The sequence below is a fragment of the Carcharhinus amblyrhynchos genome, chromosome 7 (genome assembly GCF_965287045.1).
Source record: "Carcharhinus amblyrhynchos chromosome 7, sCarAmb.v2.hapA, whole genome shotgun sequence".
NCBI classification, from domain to species: Eukaryota; Metazoa; Chordata; class Chondrichthyes; order Carcharhiniformes; family Carcharhinidae; genus Carcharhinus; species Carcharhinus amblyrhynchos.
Window position 1 is genome coordinate 60,429,821 of NC_137330.1, and position 18,031 is coordinate 60,447,851.

Genomic DNA, 18,031 nt, shown 5'->3' on the forward strand with positions numbered 1-18,031 from the left:
AAATAACAGTGGACCCAGCACTGATCCCTAAGGAACACCGCTGGTCACAGGCCCGCAATTTAAAAAACAACCCAATTTAAAAAACAACTACCCTCTGGCTTCTGTCAAGAAGCCAATTTTGTATTCATTTAGCTACCTCTCCCTGGATCCCGAGAGATTTAACTTTATGCAACAACCTAACATGCGCTACCTTGTCAAAGGCCTCGCTAAAGTCCATGTAGACAACATCAGCTGCACTGCCCTCATCTACTTCCTTGGTTACCCCTTCAAAAAAACTCAATCAAATTTGGAGACATGATTTTCCACTCACAAAGCCATGCTGACTGTCCCTAATCAGTCCTTACATCTCTAAGTGCCTGTAGATCCTGTCTTTCAAAATACCTTCCAACAGTTTACCCACTACAGGTGTGAGGCTCACTGACCTGTAGTTCCCAGGCTTTTCCCTGCAGCTCTTTTTAAACAAAGGCATAACATCTGCCACTCTCCAATCTTCAGGCACCTCACCTGTGACTATCAATGATTCAAATATCTCAGCTAGGGGATCCGCAATTTCCTCCCTAGCCTCCCACAATGTCCTAGGATACACTTCATCAGTCAATGTTGGGATTCATTTACCTTGATGCGCTTTGAGACTTATAGCACCTCCTTCTTTCTAATATGTACACTGCTTAAGACATGACTATTTATTTCCCCAAGTTCCCTAACATCCATGGTTTTCTCAACAGTAAATACTGATGAAAAATATTAATTTAGGATCTCAACCATCTCTTGTGGATCCGCGCATAGATGACTTTGTTGATTTTTAAGAGGCCCTACTCTCTCCTTTGTTACTCTTTCACCCTTAATGTATTTGTAGATGCTCTTTGGATTCTCCTTTGCCTTATCTGCCAAAACAATCTCATGTCCCCTTTTTGCCTTCCTGATTTCTCTCTTCACTCTACTCCTACACTCCCTATACTCTTCTAGGGATTCTCTTGATCCCAATTGCCTATGCATGTCATATGCCTCTTTCTTCTCCTTGAATAGGGCCTCAATATCCCGAGTCATCCAGGGTTCCCTACCTCTGCCAGCCTTGCCCTTCACTCTAAGGGGAACGTGTTTATCCTGGACCCTGGTAAACACACTTCTGAAAAGATGCCACTTACCAGACTTTCCTTTGCCTTCCCACAGGCTCCCCCAATTAACTTTTGAAAGTTCCTGCCTGATACCATCAAAATTGGTCTTGCCCCAGTTTAGAATTTTAACTTTTGGGCCAGACCTATCATTCTCCATAACTCTTAAAACCAATAGAATTATGGTCACTTGTCCCAAAGTGATCGCTCACTCATACTTCTGTCACTTGCCCTTCCTTATTTCCCAAGAGGAGGTCAAGTTTTGCCCCCGCTCTAGTTGGGCCACCTACATACTGAATGAGAAATTCCTCCTGAGTACACTCAACAAATTTCTCTCCATCCAACTCTTTAATACAATGGCTGCCCCAGTCAATGTTGGGGAAGTTAAAATTTCTGACTAATACCACCCTCTTATTCTTGGAGCGATCTCTAATCTCCTTACATATTTGCTCCTCAATTTCCCGCTGCCTATTTGAGGGCTGATAGTGCAACCCTATCAAAGTGATTTCCCCCTTCTTATTTCTCAATTCTACCCATATAGACTCAGTGGCTGAATCTTTGGATAAACCCCCTCTCAGTATGCTCATGATGCTTTCCCTAATCAGAAATGCAATACCCCCTCCCCTCTGTTCTATCTTTCCTATAGCATCTGTACCCTGGAACATTGAGCTGCCAGTCCTGTCCCTCCCTTAGTCGTGTTTCAGTAATTGCTATAATATCCCAGTCCCATGTAGTCATCCATGCCCTAAGTTCATCTGCGTTACCCATCAGGGCATTGAAATAAATGCAGATTAATCTGGATTTCCCTTGCACATTCACAAAAATAGTTCACCTGATTCCAGCCTGATGGAATTGATCAATTTATATTTGCTCCTATTGTCTCCTTTTTTTCTTTTCATTTATTTTACTTCTTAGCAAGCCAACCAATGATTTTTGTCTAACAATTGTGGATAGAAATATCTGGTGGTCAATGATTGTTCCAAGCACAGTGGCATATATTCACATATCAATAATTAATTACGCACATATCAGATGAGTACTGGACAAGTGATAAACTTAAATGAACAGTAAGAATGAAATTATGTAGCTTTTGGAAAGCTATATCAATGTTATTTTCTTTAAACAGATGATAAAATACCATGTCATGATGAAATATATGGCACAACAAACTATAATACCACTGCAGAAATCCCCTGTGAAAATCAGCCAGGGGTTAAGAACAGAAGATGTGGAGAGAATGGAAAATATGAAAAGGAATTAGATTTCTGTATATCAGAGGAAATCAACAATATTCTTCAGGTATGAACTGTTAAAGTAGAAACTATAGTCAGGGCTGTTCTCGAAGATGTGTTCACAACAAATTCTTCATTGTTTTGTTTTAACACAGTTGTTGGTTAGTTGAAATCCATTTTGCTAAGGATTTGAATTTACACTTTTTTGGTGGACTGGAAGGTGCAGAGTTCACAAAGGCACTGAAGTTAAAATGCTGAATAAGCACCTCAAAGTGACGTCTTCTCAAGATTCTCCAAATCCTGTGCTTTAAAAGGCACTCCCAGAGTAGCATCCTCTCCCCAGTGAAGCTGCCCAACTTTGAGGCATCAATCACAAAAATAGCTCCACTGGTCTGAAAATATCATTTCTTTGTCTGGCACCAAACTCCCAAAGCAACTGCTCTACTCAGAACTCGATTGTGGCAGGAAGCACCCAGGAATATGACAGGAACACTTTTTAAGGATGTCCTCAAAACATCACTAAAGAGGTCAAACATCTCCCTTGATTCATGGGAGTCCCTGACTTGTGACTGACCAATATGGAGAAGTTTTATTCAGAAGACACTGAAAACATCAAGAGACTTTGTTGGAAACATTTGAGGCAAAAGCAAGGCTTTGGTGAAAGTGCACAAACCTCCCAATATCTCATCCACCCAAATCTCAAAGCAACACTTCCCCACATGTAACAGAGCCTGCATTGAGTGCATTGACCATCTTAGAATCCATTGAACTGGAGTGGAAGGAAGTTATCCTCAATCTCAAAGGTCTAAGATCAGAAAACTTTGTGTCCAGGCTTGGCTGGAGACTGAATGGGGTTAGAAACGTGATGGGTGTACGCTGTGGAAGGGAGTTAGTGCCAGCTAACTGTTAAATAATGGCTATCGTCGGAACATAGAGGTCAGTCATATTCCTATCACCTTCAACAGCAGTATGATTGTCATATCATTAAAATCCTTTGGATAACCATTGATTGGATGTTGAACTAAATTATCTGTAATATTGTGGCTATCTGATCAGGGCAGTGGATGGACTCTTTGCGACAATAGAACTATCTCCTGAGCACTCAAAGCATCTTTAAAGCACAATCAGGAATTTGAAGAAGTAGCTCAAGACCATCTGACACAGGTTTATCCACGGCTTGACCTATGGGCCACATTTGACCCGTGAGGCATTTTCATGCAGCCTGTTGCATCTTTGTAGTGTAGGCAATTGTGCAACTCCAGAAGTTCCCTGTCAGAGTTTTTAAAAATGCTCAGAGCCTGCTCGTCCAATCACAGATCATAAGACCATAAGTCATAGGATCAGAATTAGGCCACTCAGCCCATTGAATCTGCTCCACCATTCAATCATGGCTGATATTTTTCTCATTCCCATTCTCCTGCCTTTTCCCCATAACCCCTGATTACCTTATTAATCAAGAGTCTATCTATCTTTATCTTAAAGACATTCAATGACCCGGCCTCGAAAGCCTTCTGTGGCAAAGAGTTTCACAGATTCACCACTCTCTGGCTGAAGAAATTCCTCCTCATCTCTATTTTAAAGGATCATCCCTTTAGTCTGAGGCTGTGCCCTATGGTTCTAGTTTTTCCTACTAGTGGAAACCTCCTCTCCACATCCACTCTATCCAGGCCTCACAATATCCTGTAAGTTTCAATAAGATCTCCCCTCATCCTTCTAAACTCCAATGAGTACAGGCCCAGAGTGCTCAACCGTTCCTCATATGACAAGCTCTTCATTCCAGGGATCATTCTTGTGAATCTCCTCTGGACCCTTTCCAAGACCAGCACATCTTTCCGTAAGTGCAGGGCCCAAAACTGCTCACAATACTCCAAATGGGGTTTGATGAGAGGCTTTTACAGCTTCAGAAGTACATCCCTGTTCTTGTATTCTAGTCCTCTCGATGTGAATGCGAACATTGCATTTGCCTACCTAATGGCTGACTGAACCTGCACATTAACCTTAAGAGAATCTTGAACAAGGACTCCCAAGTCCCTTTGTGTTTCAGATTTCTGAAGCATTTCCCCATTTTAAAAAATCGTCTATGCCTCCATTCCTCCTTCCAAAGTGCATAACCTCACACTTTCTCACATTGTGCTCCATCTGCCACTTCTTTGCCCACTCTCCTAGCTTGATCAAGTTCTTCTGCAGTCCCTCTGCTTCCTCAATACCAACTGTCCCTCTACATATCTTTGTATCATATCTTTGTAACTTAGCAACAGTGCTTTCAGTTTCTTCCTCCAAATCATTAATGTATCTTGTGAAAATTTGTGGTCCCAGCACTGACCTCTGAGGCACACCACTAGTCACCAGCTGCCATACTGTAAAAAACCGTTTGTCCCCACTCTCTGTCTTCTGCCAGTCAGCCAATCTTCTACTCATGCCAGTATGTTACCTTTAACACCATGGACACAACTTTTTTAACAGTTTCCTATATGGCACCTTGTCAAAGACCTAGAAATCTAAAGAAATCATGTCCACTGGTTCTCCTTTATCTAACTTCCTTGTTACCGCCTCAAAGAATGCTAACAGATTTGTTAGACATGACCTCCCCTTGACGAAGCCATGCTGACTGAATCCTATTTTACCCTGCACTTCCAGTAGTCCACGATCTCATCTTTAATAATGGACTCTGAAATCTTGCCAATGACAGAAGTCAGGCTATAATTTCCCATCTGCTGTCTCCCTCCCTTCTTAAGCTACTTTCCAGTTGTCTGGGACTCTCCCTGTCTTCAGTGATTCCTGAAAAGTCACCACCAATGCCTCCACAATTTCCTCAGCTGTCTCTTTTAGAACTCTGTGGTGTAGTCCATTTGGTGTGGGTGATTTATCCACCTTCAGACTTTTCAGTTACCCCAGAATCTTCTCCTCACTGAGACAGCAGAGATCTTGCGCTTGGCACTTCTTGGTGGATATTGCTGTTCTGACTTTTCCCAGAAAGCACCAGCAAAGTCCCTCAGCTGCCAGCCAAAAGATTGGCTGCCTCTGGGCCGACAGTGCGGAGAGCCTGCGTTGTGGGCAGCCCCTGCTGGCAGCAAAAGCCTACAGCACCTGGTATTCCCAGGTGGTCTCCCATCCAAGCCTGAATCTGCTCAGCTTCTGAGATCAGACAAGATCAGGTGTTTTCAGATTAGTGTGGCCATAGGCATTCACTGTCCTCATTTCTGGCCAATTCACTCTGAGAGCCTCAGCCGCCAGCCACTACCCTCACCTGTGCTCTCTGGTTCTCCTGGACCTCTGACTTTATCGTAAGACTCAGGCAAAGTAATTATTCAGTTCTTCTGCCATTACTTTGTTTCCTATTATTATTTCTCCAGCTTCATTTTCCAGTGGTCCAATATCTATTTTTGCCTCTCTCATATATATTGAAAGAACTCTTCCTATCTTCTTTTATATTACTAGCTAGCTTACACTTATATTTCATCTTCACCTCCTTTGTTGCTTTTTTAGTTGTCCTCTGCTTGCTTCTAAAGGCTTCCCAATCCTCTGGCTTCCCATTAATCCCCGCCACTTTGTATGCTTTTTCTTTTGCTTTTATGCTGTCCTTGACTTCCCTCGTCAGCCATGGATGCCTACCCTCCCCTTAGCAAGTTTCTTCCTCCTTAGGATGAATTTCTGTTGCCTCCTGTATAACCCCCAAAAACTCCTGCCATTGCTGTTCCACTGTCCTCACCGCTAGGCTTCCTTTCCAATCAACTCTGGCCAACTTCTCCCTCATGTCTTTGTAGTTACCTTTAGTTAATTGTAATACCATTACATCTGATTCCACCTTCTCCCTCTCAAATTGTAGGATAAATTCTATCATATTGTGGTTACAGCTCCCTAAGTGTTCCTTCACCTTCAATTCTCTAATCAAGTCTGCCTCATTACCCATCACCAAATCCAAAACTGCCTGTTCCCAAGTAGGCTTTGTCACAAGCTGCTCCAGAAAGTCATCTCAGACATTCCACAAATTCCTTTTCTTGGGATTCACTACCTACTTGATTTTTCCAGTTCATCTGTATATTGAAGTCCCCCATGATTATTCTGATATTGCCTTTTTTATATGTCTTTTCTGTCTCCTGATTTATTTTCTGCCCCAGAGCCTGACTACTGCAAGGGGGCCTGTACGTAACTCACGTCAGGGTCTTTTTACCTTTGCAATTCCTCAACTCTACTCAGAGATTCTATGCCTGCTGATCCTATATCACTTCTTGCTATCAATTTAACTTTATTCATTACTAACAATGCAACCCTGCACCCTTTGCCCATCTGCCTGTCCTTTCGATAGGAAACATATTCTTGGATATTTAGATCCCAGCCCTGATCCCCTTGCAGCCACTTCTCTGTGATGCCCACAACGTCGTACCGAACAAGTTCAATGTGCACAGCAAGCTCATTTACCTTGTTCTGTATGCTGCATGCATTGAGGTACAACACCCTCAGTCCTGCATTGAGTATCTCCCTACCCATACTCGTCACCTTTTTTGCTCGTCTGAGATTAGATTCCTGCCATTTTCTATACTTTCTGTTCTGTTACATGGTCTTAACTTTATTAAACTCTCCTGAGCCCTCGGTTCCTTAAACCAGTTGAAAGTCCTCACCTTTAACCTGCACTTCTACCCTCTCCTTTAACTTAGATTTTCTAATTCTCCGTAAAACTAAACCCTTCCACCTACTAATTTAAAGCCCTATCTACAGTCCTCGTTATGCAATTCGCCAGGATTCGGTCCGAACATGATTCAGATGAACACCGTCCCATCGGAACAGGTCCCCTCTTCCCCAGTGCTGGTGCCAATGTCCCATGAATTCCAGTCCATTCCTCCCACACCAATCTTTGAGCCATGCATTTACCTCCTTAATCTTATTGACCCTGTGCCAATTGGCTCGTGGCGCAGGTGGTAATCCAAAGATTATTATCTTTTTGGCTGCTGATAGGCTCACCAGCCAGCAGGCAATGTAGGATGAAGCCAGCCTTTGATTAGACAAGCAGCCAGTTTGGCACTGCCCAAGGGGCATGCCTCCCTTGCCCTTGGCCTCCCTGGGGGCCTCAATGGCCTCTGGTTTCACCAGCAAGGCCAAATTGACTGCTCCCCTTTCATAGGGAGCATGACTATTGCTCGTCAGTGTGATCCTTTCCCGGTGAGGTCATAAAGGCAGGAACGATTGAGTGCTGAGCTTGCTAAGCAGATGTTAAACAGCATTTAAATAAATTTAAATATATTCACCGGCCTCTTGCCCATTTCCAGTGAGAGGCCAACCGCGCTGGAAATCCGGCGCTCATAAAATGGCGCTGGTCATAAAAACTGGCACTAATAGCTTGGCCTTGGAGGGAGTGCAGAGGAGGTTTACTAGGCTGATGCCGGAGTTGAGGGGGTTGAGCTATGAGGAGAGGCTGAATAAACTAGGCTTGTACTCGTTAGAGTTTAGAAGAATGAGGGGAGATCTCATTGAGACGTATAAGATGATGAATGGGATGGATAGGATAGAGGTGGAGAGACTCTTCCCGCTCAGAAAGGACAGTAGGACTAGGGGGCACAGCCTCAAGATAAAGGGGGGACGGTTTAGAACGGAGTTGAGGAGGAACTTCTTCACTCAAAGGGTGGTGAATCTCTGGAATTCTCTGCCCGTTGAAGTGGTGGAGGCTGCCTCGCTAAATATTTTTAAGACGCGGGTTGATGGGTTTTTGATAAGCGAGGGGATTAAGGGTTATGGGGAGAGGGCGGGAATGTGGAACTGAGCCTCGACAGATCAGCCATGATCTTATTGAATGGCGGGGCAGGCTCGAAGGGCTAGATGGCCTACTCCTGCTCCTATTTCTTATGTTCTTACGTTCTCATGTTCTTAAGCCCCACATTATCATTGTGTTGTGCCCAAAAATGGGCACAACGCAATGGTAAAATCACCCCCTAAGTGTCCAGCTAGCATGGAAACGGGAGAGTTCCTGATCCGTTTTCTGGGTGAGTTTTCATGCCCAATCTTACATATATAGACATTGAAAAAATTCGTGCCCACTGTTTCTAGCTGGTGCAGGCAATAGGCTAGGCTGAATTTAACAGCCAGCCTACAGAGGGAGCTAATGCACATGTGCAGATCTCTGATTCTGCACACACGCAATGACAACAGCAGAGGTTTGATGGACAGAGAGAGAGAGAGCAGTCAGGCTCTTATTGTTGCAGGCAGCCTCACAAATTCTTCTTTCCCCCACCCCCCCCGCTCCAAACCGTGACTGCGGGGGCCCACAGCTAATCGTGTCACCCACAATGCACAGGCAGTCAGACCCGCTGCCCAGACCGATTGTGCCCCCTCCTCCCTGCAATCCAATTGCATCTGCAGAGTGTGCAGCGCTCCCTCCAATCAGGCTGTCCCAAGGAGTCCGGTGGGCATTGCTAAGGTGCCAGGGTGGCAGCCCAGAAAATTCAGCCCTGGGCTCTCTAAAGATATGGAAATCAACATTTAAATAAATTCCAATAATTTATTCAGCCTCTCGCCCATTTCCGGTGAGCGGCTGACCTTGCCGGAAATCCGGCTCTTGTAAAATTACGACAGCCAAGAAATTGGGCGTGATCCTAATTTCTCGGCTCTCGTGGGATTTTATCAGCTTGCTCCGCCCATCAATGGACAGGACGAGCCGGTAAAATCCCAGCTAGTGTATGTATGAGTGAGAGCGAGTTACTGAATGAGTGCTTGGAGGGCAGTGCGAGAGACTGTGGGAGTGTGTGAGAGTGTGTGGGAGTGAATGATTGTGTGGGGCAGTAAAAGTGAGTGGATGACTGTGTGGGAGTGATTGATCGATTGTACAGAGGGATGTGTGAGAAACTGAGTGAGTGTAGGAGAATGAATGAGTACAAGAGACAGTGTGAGAGTGTGGGGGTGGGTGCGAGAAACAGAGCGAGAGTGTGGGGATGGGTATGAGAGACAGAACAAGGGTGTGGGGATGGGTGTGAGAGACACAGTGAGAGTGTGGGGATGGGTATGAGAGACAGAACAAGGGTGTGGGGATGGGTGTGAGAGACACAGCGAGAGTGTGGGGATGGGTATGAGAGACAGAACAAGGGTGTGGGGATGGGTGTGAGAGACACAGCGAGAGTGTGGGGATGGGCGTGAGAAACAGAGCGAGTGTGTGGGGATGGGTGTGAAAGACAGAACAAGAGTGTGGGGTGGGGGTGAGAGACAGAACGAGAGTGCGGGGGTGGGCGTGAGAAACAGAGCGAGTGTGTGGGGATGGGCGCGAGAGACAGAGCGAGAGTGTGGGGTGGGGGCGAATCTGCCTTGCATCTAATCTCAGGTTTCTCACACATACACGTACGCTCCCTCTGGTCATTTTTATTGCTTACTCTTTCTTAACCTAAAATTTTCTGCTATGAGACTGTTGTACTTTGCTCAAACAATTGTTTCTTAAACCCCACTTTCTTTTGAAATTCAGTTTATTGTGCCAACCTTTATCTTTCTGAAATTTGCTTACTGTCCCCTTGAGTGAGAAGAATATGCAAATGTGGGTCCGGAGTGAAAGGACTGGATTAGCCTGATCTTGCACATGAACAGTTTTCTTGCATTCTTACCACTGATTTCATTATTACCCTCTGCACCACTGAGGCACTGTGGCTGCAGGTCTTACCATCTATAAGATGTAGCACAACACTTTCTTGCCCTGAAAATCCTTTGATAAGATATCGGGCAGGCCTTATTGAGAACATTATGTCCACATAATATGAGGCTGATATAATGGCATGAATACAGTTGCAGAGTAGATTGATACTCAGCATCATAGGATCTATCACAAATCCTGCAGAGACCAACAACTTTTAGAAAAATATCCAAATTTTATGTAGCTGACTGGAAGGGTCACATGACAAGATTTCAAGCTTTACTGTAAGAAATGAACTAGAAACAACATTGATTGAAGGCTAGTTCAACTAACAACTTATAGTATTAATTATGAAAATGTCTTTAACATTCAAACAAACAGAAAATCTCCCTTCACAGTTATGTATGTTCCTTACTTGGACACTTCATACTCCAGAAGCCTGTCCAGAGCTAGTCTCAGCTTGCTTTTTTTCTATTCCAGCCAGATAACCTCTAATCCCCAAACTAACTTTCACAGTGAGGGATAAATTTAAGATTCTTCCTTATAACCAAGCAAGGTGAATCTTCCAATCTCATTTCAGTTCTAAAGAACTTGGTCTCTTCAATACATGTTTCACATGGTGACCGATGGGGTTAACATTTCAGTGCTTAAGGTACAAGGTTAGTTGTCTCTATCTTTCTACCCTCTCTCTCTCTCTACTGGTAGGAGACAGATAAAACTATAAATAGTTTATATTTATTTATGTTGGACATAATCTATATCTTTAACTTTTAGCTTCATTTTTAGAAGTTGCCTATTGGTCTGTGGCTTTGTTTAGATGCTTAATTTGTCATGAGGTTTTATGACCCTAAAACAGAGACTATTTTAAGACAGTTGGAAGAATGTGACCTAGAATTAAGGAGCTATTTACAGAAACTGCTGGATCAGGGATATAAAGAGAGCCTAAAGAGAGCAGATTTCAAATTAAAGAACAGAAAACTCCCATAAACTAGAGAATGTGACAGAGAAAAGTTCCATGAAGACTGTGAAATCAAGGGACAAAGAACAGAAGCCAGTTTTTTTTTAACAAAGTCCTGTTCTGTAAAGTTGAGAGTGAGGAACAGAGAGGCTCCATGTTAAAGACAGAACTGCAAAGTTCAGATCTTGTGAGAAGACAAGGATCCAAGGTGACCCAAAGTTGGAGACATTATTATGGCCTGTGAAGCAGTGATCTTCAGTTGCACAGCTAGGTATCTGGGAGATTGTGTGGAATGGAAGCTTGAATGCACATGGCTATCCAATGGAAGAACACAGAAAGAAGATGTTGAAACCCTGGAGATGGATCCTTGATGAAGACATCTGAGAGAAAGCATTAGTTTGGAGAAGATTTCAAGGTGTGTTTTAGAAAGTGGAGTTTGGAAACCCTCACATAGAGGGTAGAGTTCCAATGAGACCGGTTGGCTAATGTCTGGGGGAATTTATGAGAAATCCATAGAAGTTGTTTTGGGTGGCATCTGTCATTCGGTTTCAATGTGTTAGGTGTTGAAATGCATTTCACCTATTGGTTTATATGGACTATGTACTTACTGAGAACACCAAAGTATAAGGTAGATTCTGTAACTTGTATTATCCTTACGAATCTGTATATTTCTGTAAAGATATCGTGGGTGAAGTAGTAAAGTAACATAATTAATGTTTTGTTTATTATATGTTTTATTGTTTTGTAATAAGTTCAACAGCTGACTTCTGTCACTATGTTCAATAGCCACCTTCCACATATCTCAAGAAAAAGTAAAAGTTAGGAACTATTAAGCCGATTACATCTTGGGAACAGGTTGTCAAGTAGTAAACTCAGCTGGGATCATAACATTCCCTTTTCCAGGTTCGTGCAGACAAACCTGTCTATGCGGTTTACTGATGCTTCAAGAAAATTTACAGCTGCATCTTACAATGGCTTCCTCATGGAAGTGTGAATCACGTGGGCAGGGCGGCATGGTGGCAGTGTCATTAGTTCTGTTGCCTCACAGCACCAGGGATTTGGTTCGAGTCCTGGCTTAGGTCACTGTCTGTGTGGAGTTTCTCCGTGGGTTTTCTCTGGGTGCTCCGATTTCCTCCCACAGTCCAAAGATGTGCGGGTTAGATGAATTGGCCATTCTAAATTCTCCCTCAGTGTACCCGAACAGGCGCCGGAGTGTGGCGACTAGGGGATTTTCGCAGTAACTTCATTTCAGTTTTAATGTGAGCCTACTAGTGACTAATAAATAAACTTAACTTATGGGCCTTCTATCTAGGTAGAAATGCTAATTAACTTTTCTTTAGACCCTCAGCTCCATTCTAATTAAATAGACAGTGTAAATTATAACCATTTAAAAAACATGCCATTCCTAACACCTCCCTGTTATTTGGAGACTAAGGTTGAAATTGTCTGGTTTTACACACTCTGCTACCACTGCCAGTTAGGATGGTGAATTTGGCACTTAGCCAAATCTCCATTCACACCAGCAGGACCAGATAATTCTAGGTGCAGGTGAGGTCAGAAAACACTGGCCTACCAGTCTATTCACCATCAATGCAGCTGCCCCAGTCATTGTTTACAGATGTGAATATCTTGCACCTTCTTCCCAGGAAAACAATTTCAACCTCCCTTAACCTTTTGCAACCAAATCATCCAAGCTTGTTCTCAAGCAGGAATCAGAACAAGTCCCAGGAAGCCCCATAATTCTTCCATTTTATCCATTAAAGAGACAGTCCCAACACACAATCTTGCAAACTTCATACTTGTAACAAATAATTGAATGATGCAATGTGTAAGCAGAGGCCATCTGGCCCTTTGTGGCTTCAGTGACTCTTTGAACGAGCTATGCCATTCATTCATAATCCTGAGCTGAAAGCTTAATTAGTTTCATTGCTTGAATAGCTGTGTCTTTTTACTGCAGTTAAGCGCACATTTCGAGGAGATTTGATTGAGATGTTTAAAATAAGGACATGGCAACTCTATGGGTGTAATCTTACTGGCTCGCCATGCTGGTCACTCAGTGTGGCGAGTCGGAAAGGTTGCATGGGAGGCTAAAATACTGTTTCAGACTGGGCGCAAACCGGTGTTGTATCCCCTCAGCCCTGTTTTCTCGGTGAGATCGGCTTTGCACCCTGACAGGGCGTAAAGCCAATTAATGGGCATTAAAAAAATTCACTTACTTTTCATGCAGTATCTTCCGGCCTCCAGACTGCGTACCCCACGCCAGTGAGAATCACTGCTGGCACGAATCACCACTTTCAGCCTGCTAATTGCTGCAATCCAGCTTTACACCAGTAGAAAGAGGCCAGAATGATTACAAAAGGTATGGAGCCAGGCGCGAAACCTGTTTGTAGGCCCGCATGCTATTTTCCAGGATTGGCACCATCTGTGCCAGGTGTGGGGTGGCCATAAAATCATCTCCCAGATTTATCTGCTTGAAGTGCCATAGGGTTTTTAGAAAACTATTTTCCCTTTTCCTTTCCCAGGAGATTATGTGACTGTTGATGGAGTGCGAATGGAGGATACACTGGATCATGACAAGCAATTACACCAGGACTCCATGGACTATACGCAACTTAGCACTTTGTCTGTTCCAGTTCATCAATTTCATATGTCTGTAATCATCTCTAATTTCATTTCCAGGCGGTAAACCTCACCACTTTGACAAAAACTTTTTCGAATCTGCTTGAGCAATTATCCAATGTCACAGATGAAGTCAATGTAAATACCCCTGGCAATGTCCAAGCTGTGGTTAACATTCTGACACAAATTTCAAATGTGAATGCCACTGTTAATGAAACAGATATGGAGGTAAGAGCCAGAATTTGCCAGAAACAGTTCTGAGCCTAATATTTTATTGCATGTTATCTCTTCTATGTGAAAGTGAAATTTAGCAAGGTGAATGTTGAATCCCATAGAGTCATTTCAGCACAAAAAGAGGCCCTTTGGCCCATTGTGTCTGCACTGGCCATCAAACACCTATCTATTGCAAACAAGATAAAATGGAAAGAGAATCAGTAACATAGCCTCTGTGGGGAATATGAAAATAGCAAGAAGTCTCACAACACCAGGTTAAAGTCCAACCAGTTTATTTGATAGTAAACCCACAAGCTTTCAGAAACGCTGTTCCTTCATCAGGTGTGTGGAAGGTTCTGCTCAGAGAAGGGCATATAAAGATACATACAGTTTACAGAATACTGATTAGAATGCAAGACTTTACAGCTAACCTAATATTCAAGTCTTAAAGATATTTCTTAAGGTGTTATGGTTATGTGCGCGTTAGATGCATTGGCTATGCTAAATTGCTCCTTAGTGTCCCAGGATGTGTAGGTTAGAGGGATTAATGGGGTAAATGGGGGATTATGGGGATAGGGCCTGGATGGGATTGTTGCTGACACAGACTTGATGAGCCCAATGGCCTCCATCTATGCTGTAGGGTTTCTATGGTTTTATGGTTTGACAGATTGGTGAGGACATGGAAACATGCATTTAAATAACACAGAAATAGGAATAGTCTAGAGATGAGGTGATTCTTTCTGCAGAGCGTACTGAGCATCCGGGATTAATTGCTGCCTTATGAGGTATTACTTTCTACAAGCCTTCAAGAGGGAGCGACATTGGACAAGTGGGGAAGGCACTTTGATTTTGAGTGGGCTTTCTGCAGGCCTAGTCATTGAAGCTGAACAGGATATGACCTTTAATTGTTCATCTAAAGGCCTTAATAGGTGAATAGGCAGGCTTTCCACCTAAGACCCTGCCTACCCTACATGAAATTGCATCTGAGTTTAAGTGGGCAAGTTCCTGGGAGGGAAATCCTGTTCATTCAATTTTACATTCCCCTACCCTACCTCCCCACGACCTCAGAATCCATCTTGTGGGGAGCATGGGGCAAGCTTAATCGATCACTGCATATCAGTTTTGTATGTTCACATGTACCTTTGGCAATTCTTTTGCTGCTGAAAATATTAATTTTCTTTGAATTTGGAGTTGACAATTTGATTAATAAAGCTTTCTTTTGTGTTTTTCAGAATTTCTTGCAAACTGTAAACAGCGTTATCTCTTCTGCATCAGTACAGACATGGAAAGATCTCACAAACACACAAAATGAAGATAATCCCAACCCTAGCTCTCGATTGTTACAGTCAGTGGAAAATTTTAATACTCGCCTCAAGCTGCAGAATGATACCTTGCACATCAAAGAAGAGAATCTTGAGCTCCGTGCTTCTAGAACTGTTCGTCAGAACAATAACACCTCTTTTAATGTAACCTTTGCTAATTTTCCCATTGAGGAATATTCCAATTTAAGTGCTAATGTGTTCATTCCTGCTGATGAATTTAAAGATATGCCACCAAATGTCACAGTTATCACCATTGCATACCCAACATGGATTGATATTTTACCCAATACTACAACCTTCGGTGAAAACTTTTTGATTAATGGTCTTGTTGTGACAATAACATTAAACATTAAGAAACCTGTTAACATCAGCATGACCTTCTCACCAAGAAATCGCACACTTGATCGCAATACTGCCACGTGTGCATTTTGGGACTTTAGTGGCAATGGCGCATGGAATGACACTGGCTGTATGCCTGAAATTAATGGGGAAAATATCGCATGTAACTGTGAGCACTTGACATCCTTTTCTATTTTAATGTCCCCTGATTCTATAGACGACCCACCTTTGCAATATATAACCAGAGTTGGAGTTGCCATATCAATAGCATGTTTAGTAATCACTGTTATTATAGAGGCCACAGTGTGGAAATATGTGACCAAAAATAAGACTTCATATACTCGCCATGTTGGAATTCTGAATATAGCAGTAAATCTGCTGGTAGCTGATATATGGTTCATTGTGGCTTCAGCTGTAACACCAGAAACAGAGGCTTGCACAGCTGCTACTTTCTTCATTCACTTTTTCTATCTTGCCTTATTTTTTTGGATGTTAACCCTGGGTTTATTACTTGTCTATCGTTTGCTTTTCCCATTCCATAATCTCAGTAAATCAGCTATGATGGGAATATCATTTAGTATAGGTTACCTATCTCCATTAATAATCTCTATCATCACCATTGGAGTTACCTACCCAAGAAAAAGCTACACAAGAGAAGGTGCCTGCTGGCTTGGCTGGGAGAAAGAATACCCTCTACTTGCATTTGTTATACCTGCACTGGTTATAATCGCAATAAACCTCATTATTCTGATTGTTGTCATATTTAAACTGTTACGGCCAACAATCGGGGACAGATCCAGAGAAAATAATCAGGAGAGAGAAATGCTTAAACAAGTTGTGAGAAGCATTGCTGTGTTAACCCCAATCCTCGGACTCACCTGGGCATTTGGAATACCAACTTTTCAAAAGGATTCTCCTAAGGCTTTCCATTATGTATTTACAATTCTCAATGCTTTTCAGGTATGTATCATCTATATTTTTATAATTCTTGATTTCTAACTCTTTAGTTAACTCATATTTATGCAGTTAAATTCATATAAAGTACTTATCACCAGTTAAGCATGTTCCAGGAGTTAAACATGTCATAGATCATTCCTTAACATGTGCACATTTATAGTCATCAGGAACTAGACAAATTCCAGTGTAAGATCATCACAGTAGTGGAAGGAAAGCAGAAAAATCTAATTCTGGACTGATTCTCCATAAGTAGACAAGCTGAAGTTTCACTATTTTGTCTGGGATTTGATTATATAGCAACTTTCATATTGTTGGAAAATTGCACCAGTGGCCAAGGAATGACAGATGGAGTTTAATTGAGACAATTATGAGGTATTGTATTTTGGGAAGACAAACCAGGGCAGGATTTGCATAGTTAAAGCTAGGGCCCTGGGGAGTGTTGTTGAACAGAGAGACTGAGGAGTGCGGGTACATAGTTCCTTGAAAGTGGCGTCACAGGTAGACAGGGTAGTGAAGAAAGCATTTGGCACATCTACCTTCATCAGTCAAAGCACTGAATACAGGAAATGGGATGTTGTGTTACAACTGTACACAACATTGGTGAGGCCAAATTTGAAGTACTGCATACAATTCTGGTCACCTTGCCATAGGAAGGATGTTATAAAACTGGAAAGGGAGCAAAAAAGATTCACAAGGATGTTACGGGGACTGGAAGATTTGAATTATAAGAAGGCTGGTGGGCTGGGACTTTTTTCCCTGGAACATAGGAGGCATGGTGATTAGCACTGCTATCTGATAGCACCAGGGACCTGGGTTCGAGTCCCAGCTTAGGTCACTGTCTGTGTGGAGTCTGCATGTTCTCCTTGTGTCTGCGTGCATTTCCTCTGGGTGTTCCTGTTTCCTCCCACAGTCTGAAAGACATATTGGTTAGGTGCATTGGTCATTCTAAATTCTCCTTCAGCATATCCAAACAGGCACCGGAGTGTGGTGACTATGGAATTTTCGCAGTAACTTCACTGCAGTGTTAATGTAAGTCTACTTCCGACTCTAATAAATAAAAAATAAATAAAGGATAAAGGGCGATATTATAGAGGTTTATAATATCATGCAGGGCATTGATAAGGATGAATAGCCAAGGTATTTTCCCCAGGGTAGGGGAGTTCAAAATTAGAGGGCAGAGGTTTAAGGTGAGAGGGGAAAGATTTAAAAGGGACCTGAGGGGCAACTTTTTTAAATAGTGGGTGGTGTGTGTAAGGAATGAGCTACCAACTGGTGAAGGTGGATGCAATTACAACATTTAAAATAGAGGTGCATGGATGGGAAAAGTTTAGAGGGATATGGGCCAAATGCAGGAAGATGGGACTAGTTCAGTTTAGGAAACCTGGTTGGCATGGACGAGTTGGGCTGAAGGGCCTGTTTCCATGCTTTACATCTTTATGATTCCAGAACCTTACAAAGTGCTTCAGAGCCAACTTTGGAAAAATAATTGTTGTGATGTAGACAAAAGAAGTTATTCCAGTCTTACATGGATCAGAAGATTTCTTCTGTGTGTTTTGGGTGACAAAATCTTGAATTTTTCACGTATACATTTTTGCAAAGTTTAGTCACTGAGTTGAACTTTCAGATGGCATAAAGATTTAAATGGGTTGATTGCAGAAGGTCAGGCATGAACTAGC

General features: G+C 42.7%; 1 protein-coding gene across 1 annotated transcript in view; it reads left to right on the plus strand.

Annotated features, from left to right (window-relative positions):
- The window catches only part of LOC145345591 (uncharacterized), a 120,386-nt gene that overhangs the window by 93,441 nt on the left and 8,914 nt on the right, over nucleotides 1-18,031 (plus strand). The window contains exons 15-17 of the mRNA XM_080193426.1: nucleotides 2,239-2,411; nucleotides 13,585-13,752; nucleotides 14,970-16,358. Of these exons, the coding sequence (XP_080049552.1) occupies nucleotides 2,239-2,411; nucleotides 13,585-13,752; nucleotides 14,970-16,358 (1,730 nt within the window). The remainder of the gene's footprint in view (nucleotides 1-2,238; nucleotides 2,412-13,584; nucleotides 13,753-14,969; nucleotides 16,359-18,031) is intronic.